At 34.4% G+C, this 21813-nt stretch overlaps 2 protein-coding genes across 2 annotated transcripts; one reads left to right on the forward strand and one right to left on the reverse strand.

Annotated features, from left to right (window-relative positions):
- Positions 1 to 14576: 14576 nt before the first annotated feature.
- On the forward strand, positions 14577 to 21599 carry LOC124358451. The gene is made up of 3 exons (XM_046810746.1): positions 14577 to 14769; positions 15114 to 15244; positions 20816 to 21599. The coding sequence occupies exons 1-3, from the start codon at positions 14577 to 14579 to the stop codon at positions 21497 to 21499; spliced, it is 1008 nt and encodes a 335-aa protein (XP_046666702.1). The 3' UTR covers positions 21500 to 21599.
- On the reverse strand, positions 19831 to 20682 carry LOC124357762. The gene has a single exon (XM_046809800.1). The coding sequence runs from the start codon at positions 20680 to 20682 to the stop codon at positions 19831 to 19833; it is 852 nt and encodes a 283-aa protein (XP_046665756.1).
- Positions 21600 to 21813: the final 214 nt, after the last annotated feature.

The raw sequence follows: 21813 nt of genomic DNA on the forward strand, positions 1-21813 counted from the left end.
CAAAACGAGCTTTCATACGGTATGGGAAAGTCTTAAGTATTCGCAAACTTATATAAACTTTAAATGTTTATATCTCGGAAGAATATTTTTGCAGTTTTTAATCAACAACTCTCCTACTTAAAATAACACAATTGTTACTTTAGTACGAAAAGCATCAGTGAGATGCTAATACGCCTATCAATTTTATACCCAAACTTCTGTTGCGTATATTTATACCCAAAGCTAAATAAATTACGTAAATATATATAAATATTTATAATTTAGAGAAACAGTACTTAATTAATATATAGAAAAATTAATAATGAAATATTCTGCAATATTTGATGTAGTTAATATGTTACATTCTTCTTGATTTCTGTGAATTGAAATAAAACATGTTGATCTTATTGTTTTCTGACTAAAAAATCTTGAATATTTGACAGATAACATACATTGTAACTGTATTTTTGTTTAATTTCGTACTTCAATCTATTCTAAATGTAATACTTCTGTTGAACAAAGTTAATGAAGCCTGTCACTCAATGGGAAGAGAAAATTTTAACTCCACCTATCTGTCTGTCTGTCTACACAATATCTCAAGGAGACACTGAACTATAGACTTAAAATTGTGAATGAAACTTCTTTTCTATCTAAGAAACATCGAGTGCGATACATGAAATTTGGCTAGGTCTTAGCGAACAATTTTACATTGGTGTTATAAATAATCATAACGGCAAAGAGAAATTTAGTGAATAAATATTTTGGTAAACAAACAAAATACTATCATATTGAATTTTAACATATACGAGTACATAAGAACACATATAGAAGCTTAATTGAAAGAGTTATAGACTTTAAAATGTGCATGGAACCTCAATAAAGATTGTAGTGCTACGCTTGATGTGAGGTATCCTACCTTATTATTGATTTATTTGTTAATTCAAAACAATCATCAATAAACATAGTTTCAAACACAAGCGATTATTAACCTATTACTACTTACGAGTGCGAAAGAACATGAATATTAAAATTAATTTTAGCCACTAAAACAGAGAAAACACTAATTTAGTTTTCCTTGTAAAACAAAGGTACACAAGAATGTAATATTCATATTTGCTCTTATTATTACTGGTGTTATCGGTTTCATAATGTGATTACACTCAATTCCACAGTTATCCAGAATCAGTGCAGTTGTAAATGTTACTATTATACTAGTTTGTAGTACATTATTAGTGTAATACACCCTACCTAGTCTAAAGCCTGTCCAACACTTTACATTTTTACTTTCGTTGATAGTTTGCTTGTATACTTGTTCTTTGGTAACAAGTGAATTAGAACAAATAGTTTAGCTATTTACCTCTAGGTGGTTTATACCTTACAGTTGAACCTACACTGCGTAAAGTAAAACCGATATGGCTCTTATATCACACTTATAACACAAAGAGCACTTTTATTAAATATACGCATCAAATAAATGTGTATGTATGTTTTAAAAGTCTATTTAGTTTTTAAAATTTAAATTAAGAAATAATCTCTTAATTGAAGTAGAGAGAGATAAAACATCCAGTACATGAGTGCAAGTGGTCAGAGCTACACTAGGAAGCCCTCATTTACATATTTCACTCGTTACAGCTAATGCTGACTTTGTCTCTACACCTTTTCAACCTTCTCCTGTTTGTTCCTGCACGTACACAAACATCCTTTCTGTTACACTTATTCCATTCCGTAATTTAGTAGTAATTAGTTCACTACTATAAAAGGCGGGCGTTTAATATAGCATTATCGATATAATTGTTTATATAATTGTTTTCAAACTTAATTTGTCGTAATTAGTCCACATTTTCGCAAATTATGTTTTTATTATGTACTATTATACATTACTACCAGTTAAACGCGGCTTCGCTCATAATTTACTGCTTCAAAGCTTTGAAATTACAGGCATATCCTTTTAAGTGACATATCAAACATTTCTGTGATAATATACAATACACTGTGATAATATACTGGAATATATACAAATCTCCAGATCCACTTTCATATAATTATACTTTAAGTTTAAAAAGCAGTATTTTGGAGGACCTGAAGACGAATAGTGTATGTTTCTATAAGTACCAACGAAATAAATAAAATTTTCGGCTACATTGCTTAATATTTTATGAAATACCTCCATTGACACCATTGGTATACAAGGCGACTATGCACGGTAAGGCACATCGGTGTAACACGCTCAGAATTCGCGGCCTTTAGTCTAAAGCTCGGATTAAACCTACTCAACACTTTACATTTTCGCTTAGACCTACCCAAAATTATACATGTTTACCTTTGTTGATAGTTTACTTGTATACTTTTTGTATAGTAAGTGTGGTAGAACAATTATTTTAGGTCTACTTCTACAAAAATGATTATTTATAACAGCCTTCATATCTGTAGTAAAAGTAATATAGTAATTTTAACTTTGATATCTGCATTACACTACTGGTCAAGCATATCTCATTTTTAAATTACAGCTACAAGTGTATTTTTACTAAACCTTTCAGTTCTATTATCTGAGTAACCTCCGTGTGGGTTACTCAGATAAACATTTATGTTCAACAAAAAAGGTTGAAATTAAAAGTTACTTTTGAACTTACTCGATGCTTTCAAGTTATAAACGTAAAGAAATTTCAAATTGTATTAAATTGATTCAAAATATGATTGAAATGTCACATTAAATTATTTAAACACGTTTAAACATTATTTAAAAAGAACATTTGATAGTACAAACTAAATCTTATATAAATAAGTAAATATCGTATTTTTGTAAGTTTTTGTTTACACATTCATTTTGTTTTCTTTGTTTATTTTCTTTCCAATATTACTAGTTGTCAAAATTCTTGAATCATATTCATAATTTAATCTTCAGATTTCATCTTTCAATAAACATTTTATAAAATTATTCCGTATACTCAGGATAAAAAACAAATAACTAATATTTTCAATTCGACCGTACAAACAGGCAATTAAGCAGACTCTTCTCCTATTGTTTCCTCTATATACAGAAATTAGGTAGCAAATTAATTCTAATGATACATCTTGGTTTTTTTCACTATCCCTCATAATTTCGGTGAACAGATTTACTTTTTTTGATATACGAAATTTTCTATTATCAAGTTAAATAATGGTAAATATTGACAATTATTATAAATATTGTCAATTTCAATCCAAATACTAAATGATTTCTTCTATAATTTTAAATATTTATTTCTGAATGTTCGCTTATGTATAAAAAAGACAGGAATCCTAAGAATGTCTATGGAAAATGTTAGTACAATAGGTCCAGTAATTTTTACATAATTGAGTGATAAACACACCAACACACAGAAAGACAAAGTGAGATTTTTATCTAATAGTGTAGTTTGATAATAATTACTAAATTAAATAAATTAAAAGTAACTAGATTGTATATAAAAATGTACAGTAACAACTATTATTACATGAGTCAACATAAAACTGTTTGTCTCCTCCTGTAGTTGCAATTAACCGCTTTAACAACCTTTTCCTTAACACGAGTTGGATTCAATTAATAGTTATATTTAATTCATAGCTTTGCCAAGATCTACACGATCAAGTGATACGTAAATTATTCTTACAACTATTACAAGGTTTGTTGCTTAAACGGTGATATTATCACAGTTAATTTCAAATTGATGCATTTTCAACCAAAAAGTGCCAAGTTTAGAACGATTTATTAGCTGTCATTTAATTCTCCGATTACGTCTAGAAATCGTGAAAATTCAAATGGGTACAATATCACAACAATAAAAATTTTAAATAGTTTTATAGTTACAAATTTGAAATATGAAATATTCCGTTAAAGTTAAATTTGTGACTGAAATAGTTAAAAGCGCGACATGTGATAAAGCAGCTGACTTCATTTAGATGAAACACACTGTTCCTTGCACTCTATGCACCAAATGCTGTGTTAATTCTGCAATCTCCGTGTCTCGAGATATACTAAATGTAATTAAAGCTTGTTAAACAGCTTGTCATATCATTTTATGATTTGCATTTACAACATTTTTAATTAAACGTATTATACATTTTATAGTGCTTATAACTTTAATACTCTTTGGATTCTTGTGAACTAACGTTATTGACCAGTAGAGACAGTGTGACTTAAAATATTATTCTCGTTTATTATTAACCTCATTGTAGAATTTAAAGTGTTTTACTGCCTCATTACAGTCTTCAAAAATAACGTTATTGATCTGTACAGACAGCAATCACGCAATAATCTGATTATAAATTTATTTTGGACACAACAAAGAATGTTGTAAGTTTTAATTTGTAAATTGTTTACGCGTAATATGTTTCAATGTATTTTTTTTAACTATTAAAAGGATAGAGGAAATAAATTTATCCTAATATTTGAATATTATAATTAAATAGGAGTCAAGAAACCAATTTTGAAGCATTAATTAGCGACAAAACTTGAACTTTTTCATTTTCTACGAGAATCTGAGAAACAGCTCTCATTGCAACTTAGTACTAAAGGACTGTGCACTTTCTTCCAGAGTGACAGAGTATTCTGGTTGGTTAAGATATTCTGCGTTGTTCCTGGATATCTATAGGGGTATCCAGATACCAGTGACGTGTAGGTTTTTCCTGTACCCAGTGTAGGTTTAACTGGAAGGCATAAATCCCCTGGGGATATTTACAAATACTGTTGCATTCCTACTTATTAAAAATGTTAGAAAAATAACAATTTTTTTAACGGTAAACAATGTATGCGTTATACTATGAAGTTTGCCCAACATTAACTTTAAAGTAAGAATTTTGTGGCGCATATTGATCTGTTATACGTTAGACCTGTTATTGATGCATTTGCAAGCCAAGAAAGTGAGATGTTGGCAACAAATTACATTATGAATTTGAAACGAAGTCATTCTTGACAAGCAAGGAGTTTACAATATATAATATAAAAAGAGTTTGAATAGGAGACAATACACATAAATTGGCACAATCACTTATACTGCTGTTTGCAAAAATGCACAATCACTATTGGGTTTGAAAATGTTAAGTATATAGGTTGAATACAGGCCTCACTGTTTGGATACACGGAACGGAAACAAAACGGGATCCTGCAAATGACATAGCAGTAGATTCTGTAGTGATAGACATATACTCGTACGTTCAGTCTTAGTTGGTAGATGTCAAAGGCGAGGTCACATTTCATTACAAGGATTAATAATCTTTAACACACACATGGTCACTTACAATACGCTCCTCATCACATATACACAACCCAAATTCTCAAATATGTATTAACGAACATTCTAGAAAACCAAAAAGTTCTAATTGGTTAAGTCCATAATAACTTAAACCCTACTATGTCTACTGTTCATAATAACTGTAAGAAATGAAAATATAACATTAGTTAATTACAATTAGTTATAATTTTTATAGTAATATATAACTAAATTTTTCGAAAGAAATGTAATAGACTGTGATGCCGAAATAAAATAAATCGTATTAAATAATATGAAATAAAAAAATTAATGAAGAAACATTTAAACAATACAAGTTTCTTCAGTTAAGTTTAGTATACAGTATCTGATAAAAAAAACTCTGGTAAAGAGTAATTAAATTTCGTAACGATTACTGTCAGACACCATATTCTGTGATCGTAATGACAGGAGAGTAAGGGAGGAGTAATTACCGTCAGCACCGATAGAGCGTGCAGCAATCAATCTTTCAGTGGTTGACAGCTAAGAGGCACTCTAACCTTCAGTTACACTTCGGGTTCTATCGATAGACGCTTTATAATAGGATAAAATTATGTTTGACTTTGAAAAAGAACTTTACCTTCTTCGTCTTCACCTATTTTATGTTACCTTTCCGATTTCGAATCATTTTTGATGGGCTGGCTGGAGTGAAACGTAGTACAACCTGTTATTGTTTCGCATCAGTTTTTATCTTGTGACGCATCCAATGAAAGAGCGCGAAAACGAATATAACACTACGGTTGCCACCCTCAAAATACATTATACACAGCTATTAACTAATATATGACACCAAAAATATACTAATATAAGTTGAATATTTATTGGTAAATAGATTGAAAGACTTTCTCTTCAACGTGACTGTTAGAATATTGATAGAGTAACAATCATTGTTTAGTAAAGAAATGCGTTGGGAGACCTCTATCGCCGAATTATTTTGTAATGAGTAATAAACTTGTGGTTCTATATGAAAAATGATTCTGTAGTTTTTTTAGGCAATTTCACATCATTTCCTGTATCTAGCCACGTTTCTAGTAATGGCGAGAGTATAAGTATCTCGATATGACGTTTAAATATGGTAATATTCGGAAATGTGAACCTACCACTTATACAGGTAGTAAGTAGTGTTTGCGAAGAAAAGTCAATGTTATTACTTGATAAAATTTAAAATGCGTTGATACAGGAAGTCAACCTACAGAGCCCTTGGAATTATTTGCACTATTACAAAAAATTAATTGATATTTGGGGGGGAGGGGAAATAAGTTATGTTATGTTAACAAAGTAACAATGAAGTGTCAAAAATATTATACTCTAAAACGTAATGAATACAAATCAAAGTGCGGAGTCGAAACAAATTGTACTCTAAACTGAAAAGTATTTCAAGGCTAATATTAAACTACACCAAAAAAGCAGTACTCACTTTTTTTATTCTAAGTATATGTAAAACAATTTTTGAAGAATTGATCTTGCGTGTTTTTTATCTCTAATAGTGTATAAGATTGACATGCCAAGCTGCTTTAATTTTTACGATTTTCTCATGCCAGTCTTGACAAAGTATATCGAACCAAAGTATTTGTAAATTAATAATGAATTTCGCCGTGAAAATGAGTTTGTAGTTGAGATCAAATGGGAATAAAGTGCATACATTACAATACAATATATCAACAGGTAGTACCTCTAAATGAGACATTACACGCTTTACTCAACTTAAAAACATTTTAGCAAATCAAGATTTTCTTATGTCGGCCTTGACCGAAATTGTATCGTACCAAAAGATTGATTAATTAGTAATTTCGCAGGAATGAATTTTGTAGTCCCTGTTAATTAGAAACTAATTGATTTACTCCGTTTTAAAAACGTTTCCGTAATCAAAATTTTCTTGATTCCGGACGTGAAATTCAGGATCGTGTCATTCAGATCAAAATTTTTATTTTCTCACATCAATCACAACAGAAATATTATAAATTATATAAAATATTAATACATATACCATTCTATGTGATTATGATATAAAACTTTCGATGAATGAAGTTTCGCAATCATTTGTCACAGTCTGTCAAAATATGATTCGGTACATTCTTCCTAAATATTTGCAACAATGAAATTCAGTGGCACTATCCTGTCCTTTGTCAGACAAAAGGTACAAAATTGACTTTCCAAGGTATTGTTTTTATGGTGTTTTACAAACATAATACAAATTAAAATATTAAAAGTGCTTTTAATTATAAGAGACAATCATAAATAAGGAAGGGTAGCTAAAATATATTTTCATGTCTGCATAATCACAAATAAAGTGTTTCCAAACTATTGTATAGTTTATTATCGGTTACTTTCTTCTTCTATAATTCCTCCCAAAAAATAAGAAATTGACCCTTTAAAACTGGTTTCATATAAGCTGAAGATAATATAAAAGATACATGTTTTTTTAAGAAGTTTTTAAATTCTCATTATTGTATCTAAGTAAAAACCTAAAGTACGCATTATTGTTTAGGTAAGACAGTATCAAACATCGCAACGTTCTCAAAAATAATTCTAATAAATACTGATATCACGTAAATATTCGTATAGATAACTAAGCCTTGTTTCCGGCATTTCTTCTAGATCACAACTCTTACATTAATTAATTTTCTCAAAAAGAATGAAGGGGACGACAATTAACACACTAGCTATAAAATGGCACATGCCTTAATTATGATAATAAGTAGAAATAACTACTTATTATGTACATCAATGTGTACCTTCAACAGCAGCGAGCGTAGAGAGGTTACAGTAATTAACCACTGAACTAATTACCTACGAGTCACTTTGTTTGGTGATACAATAATAATGTGTGATTAGTTTTGTTAGAAGCAATTATTTAATTACCTTGTTTGATTACACGTATCAACTGGAACTTAAATATTAATGCCACTTATAGAGTAATGGGATACAGGCATGTACAAACTACTAGTTACAGATGTGTTGTTATTTACAGTAAACGGACTGTAGGTCCACGTCGTAAAACTGTAGGGGCCATTTCTTACCTACTTCTTAAGGGGTGAACAGTGGGTCCACGGTCCCGACCTGGGACCCAGTGTCCGACTCTCGGGTTTCTTTTGACGAGGGGTTGACAGGGGATCGCCATACTCACTCTACAGCACTTGAACGTATGTTTCGAGATCTATTATCTATATCTCCTGAATAATATTCAGTAGACTACTGTGTTTTTATTAGTTCATTCTGACTAGCCACAGAAGAAGACAGGTACAGAAAGCGTGAAACAAAAAGCTATATGCATAAAAGAAAGTCAGGTTTCTTTTCTGAAGTGTATTCTTAAGTAATACACTATTTATAACTTTAAAATGGCTGTAACGGTTATAATCATCTTTGCTTCATGTATTCTTTTTCACCCCGCTAGCTAAACAACTATTAAAGTATCGTAAAATGCACGGAAAAATCAGGTAAATATAACAAGATTTTTATATAACAGTATAGATTGGAAGAGCCTACTAACTTTAGTCAACTGTTCTGTCTAACATTTTTATAACACAATTAAATGTGTAAATAATTTTACCATTATTTTAAATTTATTTATATTTGGTATTGAAAGCATAAAACTAGCTTGATAGTAACAACACTTCTTGTTCAACCTTTTCTGCAACCACTATTGAACATAGAGTAAGAAGAGTAGTCAGATATGGAAATTAAAGGTTTTGGTAAAAATCTACTTTTAATTCTTCACTTTAGCAAATATTGAGTATGCAGTGCTGGAGTAAGGACCGTCCACGAGGCCACGTTAGGTAACTACCATCGTACCAATAACGCTTGCGAACGCTTGCGAACTACCGCTGGAACAATAGCTTGAACAGCTTAATAAACCAGAATTATCCATCAATCTGGACAGTCTTAGAAGCTATACGTAAGGATGAAGCAATGGAAAGAACTAGAGCTCCATCTTTGATCCATGACAAAGATCAGTCTCCAAAAACACCAGCGAAGGCTCCAGGGACTTTGCCAAGACTATGTTTCTGGAAAGAGGGACCTGGCTAGTTTTCTGAGAGCTGTAGGCTCTACGATGAGATATTATTAGAAATTTTCACATTTGTAAGTTTCTTATCTTATTGCACTGAGCGTTTATTTGAAATTTATAAAACTCGTATTAGAGGTTGCGGTTAAAATAAGTTTTTGTTTGCGCTAATCGTCATTGAATTTTTGTATGGTACTTTTTTAATGCTATTATTATTATTTCATTGAGTGTTTGAGACTAAACGTGTATTTTGCTCATTCTGCTTTATTTAAATTATTTGTCATCTTTTTACTAAACCAACCAATTTATTAATAATATTTTTAATATTTTTACAAATAAATATCAGAAGAGTGTAATAAATAAGTACGTAAGTGCAAGTACGTTTATTTTATGCGTCAATTCATTAAGGACTTCCTTCTTTAGAAATGAATTTACTTTAAGTGGATCTAATGTCTACATTAATATGTCCCATGTAATATGAAAGGGGCATATCATCTAACCTATGTATCATCAACTAAAATATAATACGTCCAATGTTTTTAAAATACTGACCTTGCTGTAAATGTATTAATACAATTTATATTATTAAATCCTAAATTTATTAAAATATTTTATCAGTTTTGTAAGATAATACTTGAAAAGTCTTTATGTGTAATACTTAGTTTGGGACACGATTAATCTTGTCATAGCAAAACCGTGGATACCAAATAACATATCAATTCACGAAGCAGAATATGTAACATCATTCTCACCAGCTAGGTTTCTAACTTAGTAAATTTACAGTTTAACTTAAAATATAGATACACAATTTACTGTAGGGCTATCATATAAATCTCTAGCGCTAAACAATAATAAAATACATATATATGCAAAAAACTTCATCTTTATTATATTTCTGTTGCTAAATAATTTTTTTATTGTTAACACTCCAGTAGTCGCGCGGAGCACAGTTGTGCTCCAGGTATTTTGTTTTTGGTGTCGGTGACAGTTGGTAGCGCCGATGACCTTGAGCGGTCATCTACCTGTCACCCCACTCACCCTCTGTCACGAGCTCCTCACGCCTGGAATTTAATGGGGTGATCAACCGAGGCGGAGAGAAAGAGTGGGGACAGAGCCGAGCAGTACCGATAAATCCCGAAAATTCCTGACAAACTCTGTACATGCGGCTGATAGCGACCTCAGTTCGGAACGGTTCTGATTTCTATTATCTTACGAATTAATGAGTCGTTTTATATCCGAATTAATGAGTCGTTTTATATCCGAACATATCTGCAAAACATAGAAATTATATCGAATTAATTATATTAATATAGAACTTTCTTTATAACTCCAAAGACACTTTACACGAACATATCTGCAAAACATAGAAATTATATCGAATTAATTATATTAATATTGAACTTTCTTTATAACTCCAAAGACACTTTACAAAATGTGAGATGGTGCACAACGAATAAAATGTCATAATCTTTTTGTGCTATTGGAATATATTCAAATTAATAGGGCAAAAGCAACATATTATAATGTGGAGTCCTTAATTGGTAGTAAATAAATTAATAATTACACTACAAAATCTGTAATAAGAGTTATGTAATAGCTGTAATAAACTAAGGGTATTAAAAAAGAAACTTGTGTGTGTGTGTGTGTGTGTGTGTGTGTGTGTGTGTGTGTGTGTGTGTGTGTAGTACACACACCACACCACTGCTACTGTCCGATGAGACGTTCTGAAAATTATTGATTGTTAGTTCTGAGCTATTTATAATTTTGGAGGGAAGACCAGTCCAATTTGGGATGAAACGGAAGTGGCTGGATAGTTGATAAGTCAAGCCAGCGTTTCTACGCCAGGTGCAGAGTTGCAGTGTTGGTTGACTCATATCTCCTTTCTGTGGCATGTCCTTTGATATCTTATCGTATTTTCTTTTGAGAACTTTAGTATTTGAAACACTTTGTTAAGTATTCATATTTTAGTAACCTCAAATTATTACGATCAAATTTTAACTTATAGCAATAGCAATATATTTCTCTGTCTGTTTTATAGCTACGCCACTGAATGTAACGAGGTTACTTTGTTACATTAGACTTCCTTACGTCTTTTTGGGTCTTTCGATACTCCGTTGTATTGGTTTATTTGTATGTAGACAAGAGTAATTGCCTGCCATTAATTACGTTGTAAAATCAAGGTTTAATGAAATAAATTTAATTGCGCTGAGTCCTGCAGCATCCAGCTTTAAAAATGTAATATATATATATATATATATATATATATATATATATATATATATATATATATATATGTTGTTGTACCAAATTACTGAAATGTGTTTAATTCAGAGTAGAAGCTAAAAACACAGTGGTACATTTTAAGAGGCTTGTCACATTGATTGCCTGCAATAATTAAATTGTGCTGCATCCTGCAACATCCAGCTTTAAAAATGTAATTTAAATATATGTATGCTGTACTAAACTACGGAAAGGGGTTTGAAAATACAGTGATACATTTTAATAGGTTTGCCAGGTGCTGAACTAAATTAAATTCAGATGAGTACAGAGCGAGAACGCGCGGACTGCCCATTCCACTATTCTAATACACGGGCTATCTGTAGTTGGCAGGAGGGGCCCCTCCATCCCCACTCTTTCTCTCCGCCTCGGTTGATCACCCCATTAAATTCCAGGCGTGAGGAGCTCGTCCCTCTGTCGACCAGTGTGTTTGTAGTCGTCTGTCAGCGTGCATCGCAGTTTTGTGAATTATTTACTTAAGCGCTACGCTCTTGGAGCACAACTGTGCTCCGCGCGAGTACTCTTGTTACTGTTTTTTCTTAGCTTATCGGTTGTATATGTTTTTTATTTTATTAGTTTTCTGCTTCTTTTATTAATTTTTATGATGAAATAAATGATTGTTCAATAAAAAGTACAGTGGACCATCGTGATCGTGTTGACCCACTTGACCGTGAACAGTTGCGTCGTTGGTTGGCTGAAACTGAAGAGGACAATGAAAGTGTTTTTGGAGTTGAAGATGTAGACGAACAAGAAGTCGATCACGTTGAGGCTCAAGATGATGTCGGATCCGAAGAATCAGATGGAGGTGAAGAGACAGAAGTTGACTCTTCAAACGAAAGCAGTGACCATGAAATTGACTTTGAAGACGGTGCTCCTTTTGTCAACCCTGAGTTTTACATAGGAAAAGACAAGGATACAAGATGGTACCTTGATCCTCAAGTTCCTCGTGCGACCCGAACACCTAGACACAATATCATTCCTGTATTTCACCGTCCAGGACCACAAGGTAATGCCAGAAATGCCAATACCCCTGCTATGGCCTTTGAATGTTTCATTGATGACAATATGGTCACACGAATTGTTGAATACACAAACATTTACATAAGTAAGGTAAGGGCTAATTTTCAAAGAGATAGAGATGCGAGACCTACTGATGCACGTGAAATAAAAGCGCTAATAGGAATATTGTACCTAGCAGGTGCACTGAAAGCAGGAAGAAGAAATGTCACTGACATGTGGGACAACACTACAAGTACTGGAGTTGAAGCAATCTACCTGACCATGAGTTTGAATAGGTTTAGATTTCTTCTACGATGCCTACGTTTTGACAATATTCATAGTAGAGATGTGAGACAATCTGTAGATAAGCTAGCAGCCTTCAGGGAAATTTTTGATAAGTTCGTATCAAATTGTAAGAGCTCATACAAACCCACAGATTATTTGACAATTGATGAACAGCTGGTAGGTTACAGAGGAAACTGCCAATTTAGGGTTTACATGCCAAGCAAGCCTGCTAAGTATGGCATAAAGATTTTTGCTCTTGTTTCTACGACTAACTTTTTTGCAACCAATCTTGAAATTTATGTAGGCACTCAGCCAGCTGGACCATTCCATAGGAGCAACAACACTCAAGAGTTAGTTATGCGACTAGTTGAGCCTATAGCGGGATCGAACAGAAACATCACGTGTGACAACTGGTTCGCATCCGTGCCTCTAGCCAAACGACTCCGCGAAGAAAAAAAAGCTAACTCTTATTGCCACTCTCCGTAAAAACAAACGTGAGGTACCACCAAACTTTCTACCTGATTCAAACAGAGAAGTAAAGAGTAGCATCTTTGGATTTAAAAAAGACTGCACTCTAGTATCTTATGTACCCAAAAAGAATAAAGCGGTTTTGATGATTTCCACCATGCATGACGACGCAAGCATCGACCCTGAAACAGGAGATGAAAGGAAGCCCATGATAATAACATCATACAACGACACTAAGTATGGCGTCGACATTCTTGATAAAATGTGTCGTCAGTATGATGCAGCAAGAAACTCAAAAAGGTGGCCTCTGACTCTTTTTTTCACTTGCTAAATGTGGGAGGTGTGAACGCTATGACAATATACAAGGCAAATCAAAATCTTGACTTCATAAATAGGCTGGATTTTTTGAAAAAGCTGTCTTTTGAGTTGATGAAACCCCAAATGGAACACCGCATGACCCTAGAAATGATACCAAAGCAGATCAAAACTAGAGGCAATCTGTTGCTGCACCCTGATGAAGCGAGACCGGTCCGACCGCAACCTCAGCCCCCCAGAGCTGCTACAACTGGAAGGTGCTACCTGTGTGGCAGAGCAAGGAACAAGACAACCAGGAAATCATGTTCAAAGTGCTATAAATGGGTCTGTGCTGATCATTTACAAAGTGTCTGTGTTGATTGTCTAGAATAAAGACGTAGTCTAGAGGCAAGCTTCCAAAGTTGATTGTAATAATAACTTTTTTTTTGTAAAACACACTTTTTTATCCTAAACCTGTAAAATACACTTTAATTTATATCTGAGCAATTGTACAGACGTTTCTTTTACCCAACATGTCATATTAATGCTGATTTATATGGTTATAATGCAGAATATCATTAGAGGTCAATGGAGCACAATCGTGCTCCGCGCGATCACTCACGTTAAGCCCCGTTTACACTGCCCGAGCATTCATCGCAAACAGGAGTGACGAACGATCATTCGTTCGAGGCTCAGGCAGTGTAAACAGTTTCGGCGAGCCGAGCAAGGTCGAATCGAATGCTCGTTCGTGCTCGAGCCTGATCCGCCCGATGTCGGTTTTCCGGCGAATCATCAAAGGGATGCTCGTTCGCCGCTCGCTCAGTGTAAACACCTCGGGTTTCTTCGAACAGCGTTCACCGAATTCTGTTCTTGCCTACTGGCTGTCGAGTTCACACGTCTCCCATTTCGAGTGTGGAATTCCTTCTTTAGTTTATTCTGTGTAGTAATTTTTCGTGAAAGCAGCATGGAGTGGGAGAATGAAAAGTGCCTCCTTTTAGTTTCTCTTTATGAGGGGCACCCAGAGCTGTGGCAGCCGAACCACAAGCTGTACTTCAACAAAATTAAAAAAAAATGACGCTTGGGAAGCTATAGCGACGCAGTTGGAGACGACATACGACACCGTCAAAAGCAAAATAACCTTGTTGGCTTCCTTCAGGAGGGAGAAGAACAAGGAAGAAACTTCAAAAGGGACTGGAAAAGGTAAGTCAGCCTTCTTTTAGCAAATTTATAGCTTTTTCCGGTGAAATTCATAATTTTTTCAACCAAATTCATAAATCTTTCAACCAATTTCATACACTTTGAATACACCAATTGACAATATTATTTTCAAGAAATCATAAATAATAATAAAAATAGAAGGTGATCATCTCTTAATATATAAAAAGTTAAGTATCTTTATTATCGTTATTATAATATAGAAAATAAAAGGTGGAATGGAAATAAGATGTTGTGATTTGCAGCCAGACGGTGCATTGTTCTCTGAATAGTACACCTATGTTTTCGGTTCAACGAATTGATAATTAAATGTACCTATTTTTTATCAGGTGCAGACGAGATCTACAGGAGCAAATGGTTTGCTTACGAAGCTTTTGGGTTTTTGAAGAATAAGAACAAGTGCAAGGAAACCATCAACTCATGTACTTCACAAAACGCTTCAAAGGAGAATGATTCACAGGTAAGCTCACGAATTACACTTTTTTACCTGCATGGCTTATTAGAGATTCATTTTTATGTACTTAAGCTTGAAATGCCTCCTAATAGATTCAGGTATAATATGCCTCCTAGGTAGTACAATAAATAGGTAATGAATCAGAATCAGAATCAGAAAATTTATTGTGGTAAACATTTTCACAAATGCGACACAACGTCATGCTTAGGCTTAATGATTATTTGACTAATTACTAAGTCTATCTACCTGACTTATCAAACTAACAAACTCTTCAATATTGTAACAGCAGAAATCCAACAACAAACATTTAATTTTCAATTTAAAAGGTCTTAAGCTAAGTTGTTGGATATGGTTTGGTAACAAATTATACAGTTTTTTGCCTATTTCTAAAAAGTTTGATTTAGTGGAATGATAGTTGTACTTATCTAATCTAAGCATATTACAGTTTCTTGTGAAATAACCATGTACAGAACTATTAGTTGGCACAGAATTTAAATGAGTTTTTACATACAACAAACATTCCAATATAAAAATAGAATAAACAGTTAAAATCTTAAGCTGTCTAAAATATGGTTTACAGTGAGTTCTATTCCCCACCTGACATAGGGTAAACCATACAGTCATTGGCACTAGTACAGTCATTGGCACTTTGTAATTATTTTGTTCATTACAAGATTTAGGTTGGCAGCATTGAATGCCAACATAGTTCATTAGATACTCTTAACAGTTCTCCCCAATTGGTATTGTGATGTTTGGCAGATAGACTGCACGTGGTGTCTGGAAAAAATTATTTTTAGTATAGGTAAGCTTTTTCTGTTGATCTTCTTGTGAATTCCTTTAGAGTATGCTTCTCTGTACTATGTTATTTTCCCTTTGATAAGATAAATCTTTGCAACTAAGACAATGATAGCTGTAATGTAGAAGGAGTTGAAACCATTTTTGATAGGTTTTAAGTTAACTAACCTCAAAATCAAACCTGCAAAGGGGGTGCCAATGACTGTATGTTTAAAAATTATGAAATATAGTCATCGGCAGGGAGTGCCAATGACTATGTATTTAAGAGATTGTTTATTTTAAGCCAAAATAACATCTTTCGAAGTATAAAAACAATGGGCTTTTTATGAAATATTGTTATTGTTTAACAACTCATTTGAAACAGTCATTGGCACACATATATATTTCTCGTTGGCATGCCAATCACTGTAACCTAGCAGTGATTGGCACTATGTCAATGTATAGATATTGGCATGCCAATAAATAACTTTTTTCTTTTCAGATCACCAACGGAGTTCAAATTATGCCTAAATTCTCTTTACAAAGCCGATTCTCTTGAGGCAGCTTTACAAGATGTTAGAAATGGAATGACCAAAAAGGCTGCAGCAAAAAAAGCATGGTGTTCCTCGGTCAACTATTCAGTTTCGGCTTAGTGACAAGTTTTCAAAAACACAACTTGGTCCTCCACCTGTACTGACGAAGGAAGAAGAGGATACACTTGAAAAATGGATCAATGACTGCTGTCGGAAAGGTTTCCCACGACGGAAAGAAGATTTGCAACTGAGCGTTCAAGAATTCTTAATACAAAATGAAAGACCTAATCCTTTTAAAAAACAATCTTCCAGGCCTCGGTTGGTATCAAGCATTTTTAAAAAGGCACCCTAACCTATCCTTAAGGACTCCCGAAGGAGTAACTTCTGCAAGCTCATGCGTTCAGCGAAAACGATATTAAAAATTGGTTTTTAAAACTATAGAAGACATTTTGAAAGAAGAAAATGCGGTGGACGTTTGTGAAAGACCCGACTCGTGTTTTTAATGGCGATGAGACAAATTTCCTACTGTGTCCAAAGGGTTCTAAAGTTTTAGCTCCCACAGGATCAAAAAATGTTTATGAAAATTGACAAGGGAAATTCAAAAGCCGCCATTACTGTGATGTTTTCTTTTTCTGCTTGTGGGCGAATTGTTCCACCGATGTTAATCTATCCGTACCATAGATTACCATCAACAATTGTAAATTCTGTACCAGACCTCTTGGGGTATTGGTCATTCGGACACTGGATGGATGAAATCCGAAGTCTTTTATGAGTACATCGGTAATGTTTTTAATGCACACCTTGAAAAAAACAATATCACACGGCCAGTTATCCTTTTTGTAGATGGGCATAAGAGCCATCTTTCCTATCAGCTAAGCCAACTGTGTTCTGAGTTGCAAATAATACTGATAGCCCTATACCCAAACGCTACCAGAATAATGCAGCCAGCAGATGTTGCTGCATTTAGACCAATCAAGTCAGGCTGGAAAAAGGCAGTGTTTAATTGGCGTAGTAACCACCCGACAGACGCTTTAACTAAGGAGAATGTTGCACCAATCCTGAAACATGTAGTGGACGAGGTCAAGCCTCAAACACTTACTAACGGATTTAGAGCCTGTTTTCCTTGGAACTGCAAAACTCAATTGACTATACAAAGTGTCTTGGTAAAACCCAAATGAAAATTGTACCATTAAGCGGTAAAGATGTAGTTACCTTGGATCAATTCGAAGGGATTGTAGGAGACGAAATGATAGAAAAATTCCGCAATATAGAGAAAGTTGTGTCGGAAAATAATTGAACCTCCACTGTTTTTCACACTATATCGAGTGTGGGAGGAGTTTTTCCAGAAATAAGCAACCTCAAAAATTTGGTTCGCCACATGCTGTCATGGAACTAAATCCACACTCTCCAAAAACTGTCACTGATGTATGTGTGCCAGATAGGCCTATTGTCAAAGATGCCACACAACTGATGTTACAAAAACAACAAAACTATGATCCTGAAATTAATTTACCTGCACCAGATGTCAGTGCCAATGCATTAAAAAATGACACCACATATCTTCAACAATCAAAATGTGAAACAATGTACAACAATGTAAATGTAAAACTTGACCATAACTATACAACACCCGAGAAAAAGTTAAGTGAAGGTTCACGTGTTGCGCTACATGCTTCACAAGGCATTGCCCAAGCATCTGGAAGCAGTGGTCCAGCTTTGGCTGATGTTCTCGTGTGGCCCGAAACTCCAACCAGAAAAGGCAAAAGAAAAACAGAAAGAGTACGCCTACGTTGTTTTCTTCGAAGAAATGGAAAATAATTTATGAAGAAAAGGAAGAAAAAAAGGCAAAAGAAGAAAGAGCCAAGGCAGAAAGGAAAAGACTACGAGAAGAAAAGAAGTTAAGTAAAGCCCAGAAAGGAAACTCTACTAAACAACATAGTAAGATTTCTGTTAAGAAGAAAAATTATGAAGATCAATTATGTGGGAAAGTCAAAGTTGAAAAGTCAATTGATGTTGATAACGGACCGTCTGTATCACATAAGCCTAAGTCTGTGGGGAAAAAAGTTGTTTCCTGTAACAAAAAATGGATTGTGCTACAGTTGTGGGACTAACTTCAAAGACGAAGAAGTCTCCCAACCTGTTGAATGTGACATGTGTGATAGACTGTATCATATAAAATGTATACAAAACAGAGAGGACCTTGATCAACATGATCCTGTGTTTGTATGCAACATCTGTTTGGACTTTGGAAATGAAATTGCCAACGAATTAAACATTTAATGGTTTTATTAAGATGTTGTAGAAGGGCAAACTATTATTGTCTAGTTTATTTGAATTTTAACGTCACAATATAGGCCTATAGAAGTAATATTGTTTTTAAACTTTCTACTTATGCAATCATAATTATTGTATTCAATAGTTGTATATACACATTATAACATTTTAGAGTAAGTTTGTGTGCATGATTCATTGCCTCACTCTTATTTTAGCAAAATATGAAAGTGTGCCAATGACTGTCAAACAGAATGCCAATAACTGTGAATTAGGTGCCAATCACTATAATTATGTAACATAATAACAAAATAAATATTTCCACTTCCACATAACATAAATATTTACTTTTTAAATTTATTGTGAATGTAAAAAGAAAGTATAAAGCCAAAAACCAATCAATATTAACAAAATATATGTTTTCATGTGTCTGAGAACAAAATATTGAACAGACGTAAGGAATAGCATCTTAAAGTGCCAATGACTGTATAGTTTACCCTATAACTCTCACAGCCCTTTTTTGTAATACAAGTACCCTTTTTACATTCCCATCATTACCCCATACTAAAATTCCATAGGTTAAATGGCTATGTATGTGGGCATAATAAACAGCTATTAACACTTCTCTATTAACAATTGATCTTAACCTACACAACATAAAAATTCCTCTTGCCATCTTTTTACATAACATTTCAATATGAACATTCCATTTAATATTAGACTGTACATAAACACCAAGAAATTTAATATTATATATGTCAACATCATTTCTTAAACTAAACATAAGATTTTGGGTTTTACTCTGGTTCAAACATAAAGAATTTGCTGCACACCAAGCCAGATAGAAATAACCAGAACATTCTCTTAACAGTCTTCAAAGGAACGCTGCCCTTTGATTCCAAAGATCCATAAATAACCCTATTTCTTGTACTTGACTTCAAGACTTTACTATAACTATCCTTAGGGCTATCTTCAGTGTTGATAACTTGAGGTTTAGGCGCAATCAGAATGCTATCATGCGTAATCGTTTTGCCATGATACGGCTCCATTTGTCATGAAGTATGTTGCAAAGGCCTCGCGGATATCTTTAGCAGTAGAATTTGATCTCCTGGGTACTTTTTTCAAACCAAGAAGGGATGCCGGAGCCACCTCATTTCTCCAGGTACCAGGTGTAACCTCTCCATTTTCCTCGGTATCCAAAGCACCCACTGGGCAATATAGACGTGACGAACTTGCACTTCTACGTAGAAAATTGTGGAGGTAAACGCAGGCCATTACAACCCACTTGGCGTTCTCAGTTTCCAAAAGCAAAGGTTTCCTTAGCACACGAAACACAGAAGCTAAAATGCCAAAAGCATTCTCTACCACCCTTCTGGCCCGGCTCAATCGGTAATTGTAAATTCTTTCTGGGGACCCTTGTGGATGATAACCAGAGTACGGTTTCATCAAACTGTCACTCAATGCAAAAGCATCGTCCCCCAAAATGACGTACGGGCTGGGGATACTCGAATTCGGCAGTGGAGATGGTGGGGGAAGTTTCAAGTTGCCCTTTTCAATATTGTCGTACAACTGAGAATTTTTGAAAACTCCACCATCTGAAATCCTGCTTTGACATCCAACGTCCACAAACATGAAGTTATAATCAGCGTCGACAAGCGCAAATAATACAAAACTGAAAAAGGACTTGTAGTTGAAGTATTCGCTCCCGCTTTTGGGCGGACATTGTATTGCTACATGCTTTCCGTCGATGGCTCCAACAGCATGGGGGAAGTCCCACTTCTCTTCAAATTTCTTGGATTCGCATAGCCACTGTTCTTCATTTTCGGGCATCTGAAATGAACAATATTTCTTATTACGTACACCCATAGCGTCAAAATTAAATTATATACCTACACACTATTAAATAACTACAATTAAATTTTTATAGCGGAACCAATAGTTTGTAATAAAACCCTCAAGTATTTTAGTTAATTTGCTAATTCATTTCTTCATTTTTAAGGTTGAGCTCATTCAGGAAGAGGACGACAATACAAGTGAATCTGCTTCCCAAATTACTCAAACCCTCCCTCATCAGCAATCTCAAGAGATACGATCGGCTTCCAGTCAAACGGCACTGGGTTTTGCAAAGCCTACTCCAATGAAGCGCAAAAGAACGCCAGCCTCTCCACGGTCTCAAGTTGACGAGGTGGTCGGCATACTGCATAATGCTGTGAGGCGTGATGCTTGTGATGTGTATGGTGAGCATGTTGCGATGAAATTAAAATCTTACTCCAAGAGGACACAAGCGTTTGTCCAGCACCACGTCAACAAAATTCTTTTCGAAGCCGACATGGGCCGCTATGACGAACTTCCTCATCAAAATCGCCGGTTTATCTCATCAGTTTCGCCGAATTATTCAGCCTCTCCGTCCCCTGCTACTACGTTTTCGTCAGCGAATTCTGGCCCACCTTCTCCGGCTATTTTACTACATCCACAACAGACTACACCAGAGTACAGTGGGGACTCTACTTCACCTCTGTCCTCTCTTCCTACATACCACCATCTAGAACCTCAACCCCCCACCACAGACCATTCACATCAATCAAGCAGTGATGATGCAGATCCGCTCGCCTCCGTATTTGCCTCGGATCCTGGAACTGGGGTACCCTCAGAAGCAGGAACATTCTTTTCCTCGTTCTGTTAAAATATTCACACGTTTGCACTTTATTCAATAGTTCCGTTCAACGTTTTTCATGTACTTATTCCAAATATATATATTTCCAAAAATAAAATTATATTATACATTTTTGTTCTTACCTTGACATACTCCTGTAGTGCTTCTACGATGGCCCGACAGACTTCAGGAACAAGTAAAGAAATTGTAGGCTTTGAAACCCTGAAGAGATACATGAGGGTACCGTACGAGTCACCACTTGCTAAAAATCGAAGAGTTATCGCCAACCGGACTGATGCAGGAACGCACTCTCGGAAGTTGGTGTCGGTTTTGGCAATTTTCCC

The sequence above is a fragment of the Homalodisca vitripennis genome, chromosome 3, assembly GCF_021130785.1.
Source record: "Homalodisca vitripennis isolate AUS2020 chromosome 3, UT_GWSS_2.1, whole genome shotgun sequence".
NCBI lineage: Eukaryota > Metazoa > Arthropoda > Insecta > Hemiptera > Cicadellidae > Homalodisca > Homalodisca vitripennis.

Bases quoted from the DNA above. Each gene is read 5' to 3' on its own strand.
- LOC124358451 (XM_046810746.1), top strand. From the start codon at position 14,577: ATGAGGGGCACCCAGAGCTGTGGCAGCCGAACCACAAGCTGTACTTCA. The intron at 14,770-15,113 runs GTAAGTCAGCCT...ATTTTTTATCAG, and splicing joins TTCAAAAGGGACTGGAAAAG to GTGCAGACGAGATCTACAGG. The intron at 15,245-20,815 runs GTAAGCTCACGA...TTCATTTTTAAG, and splicing joins CAAAGGAGAATGATTCACAG to GTTGAGCTCATTCAGGAAGA.
- LOC124357762 (XM_046809800.1), bottom strand. From the start codon at position 20,682: ATGGGTGTACGTAATAAGAAATATTGTTCATTTCAGATGCCCGAAAAT.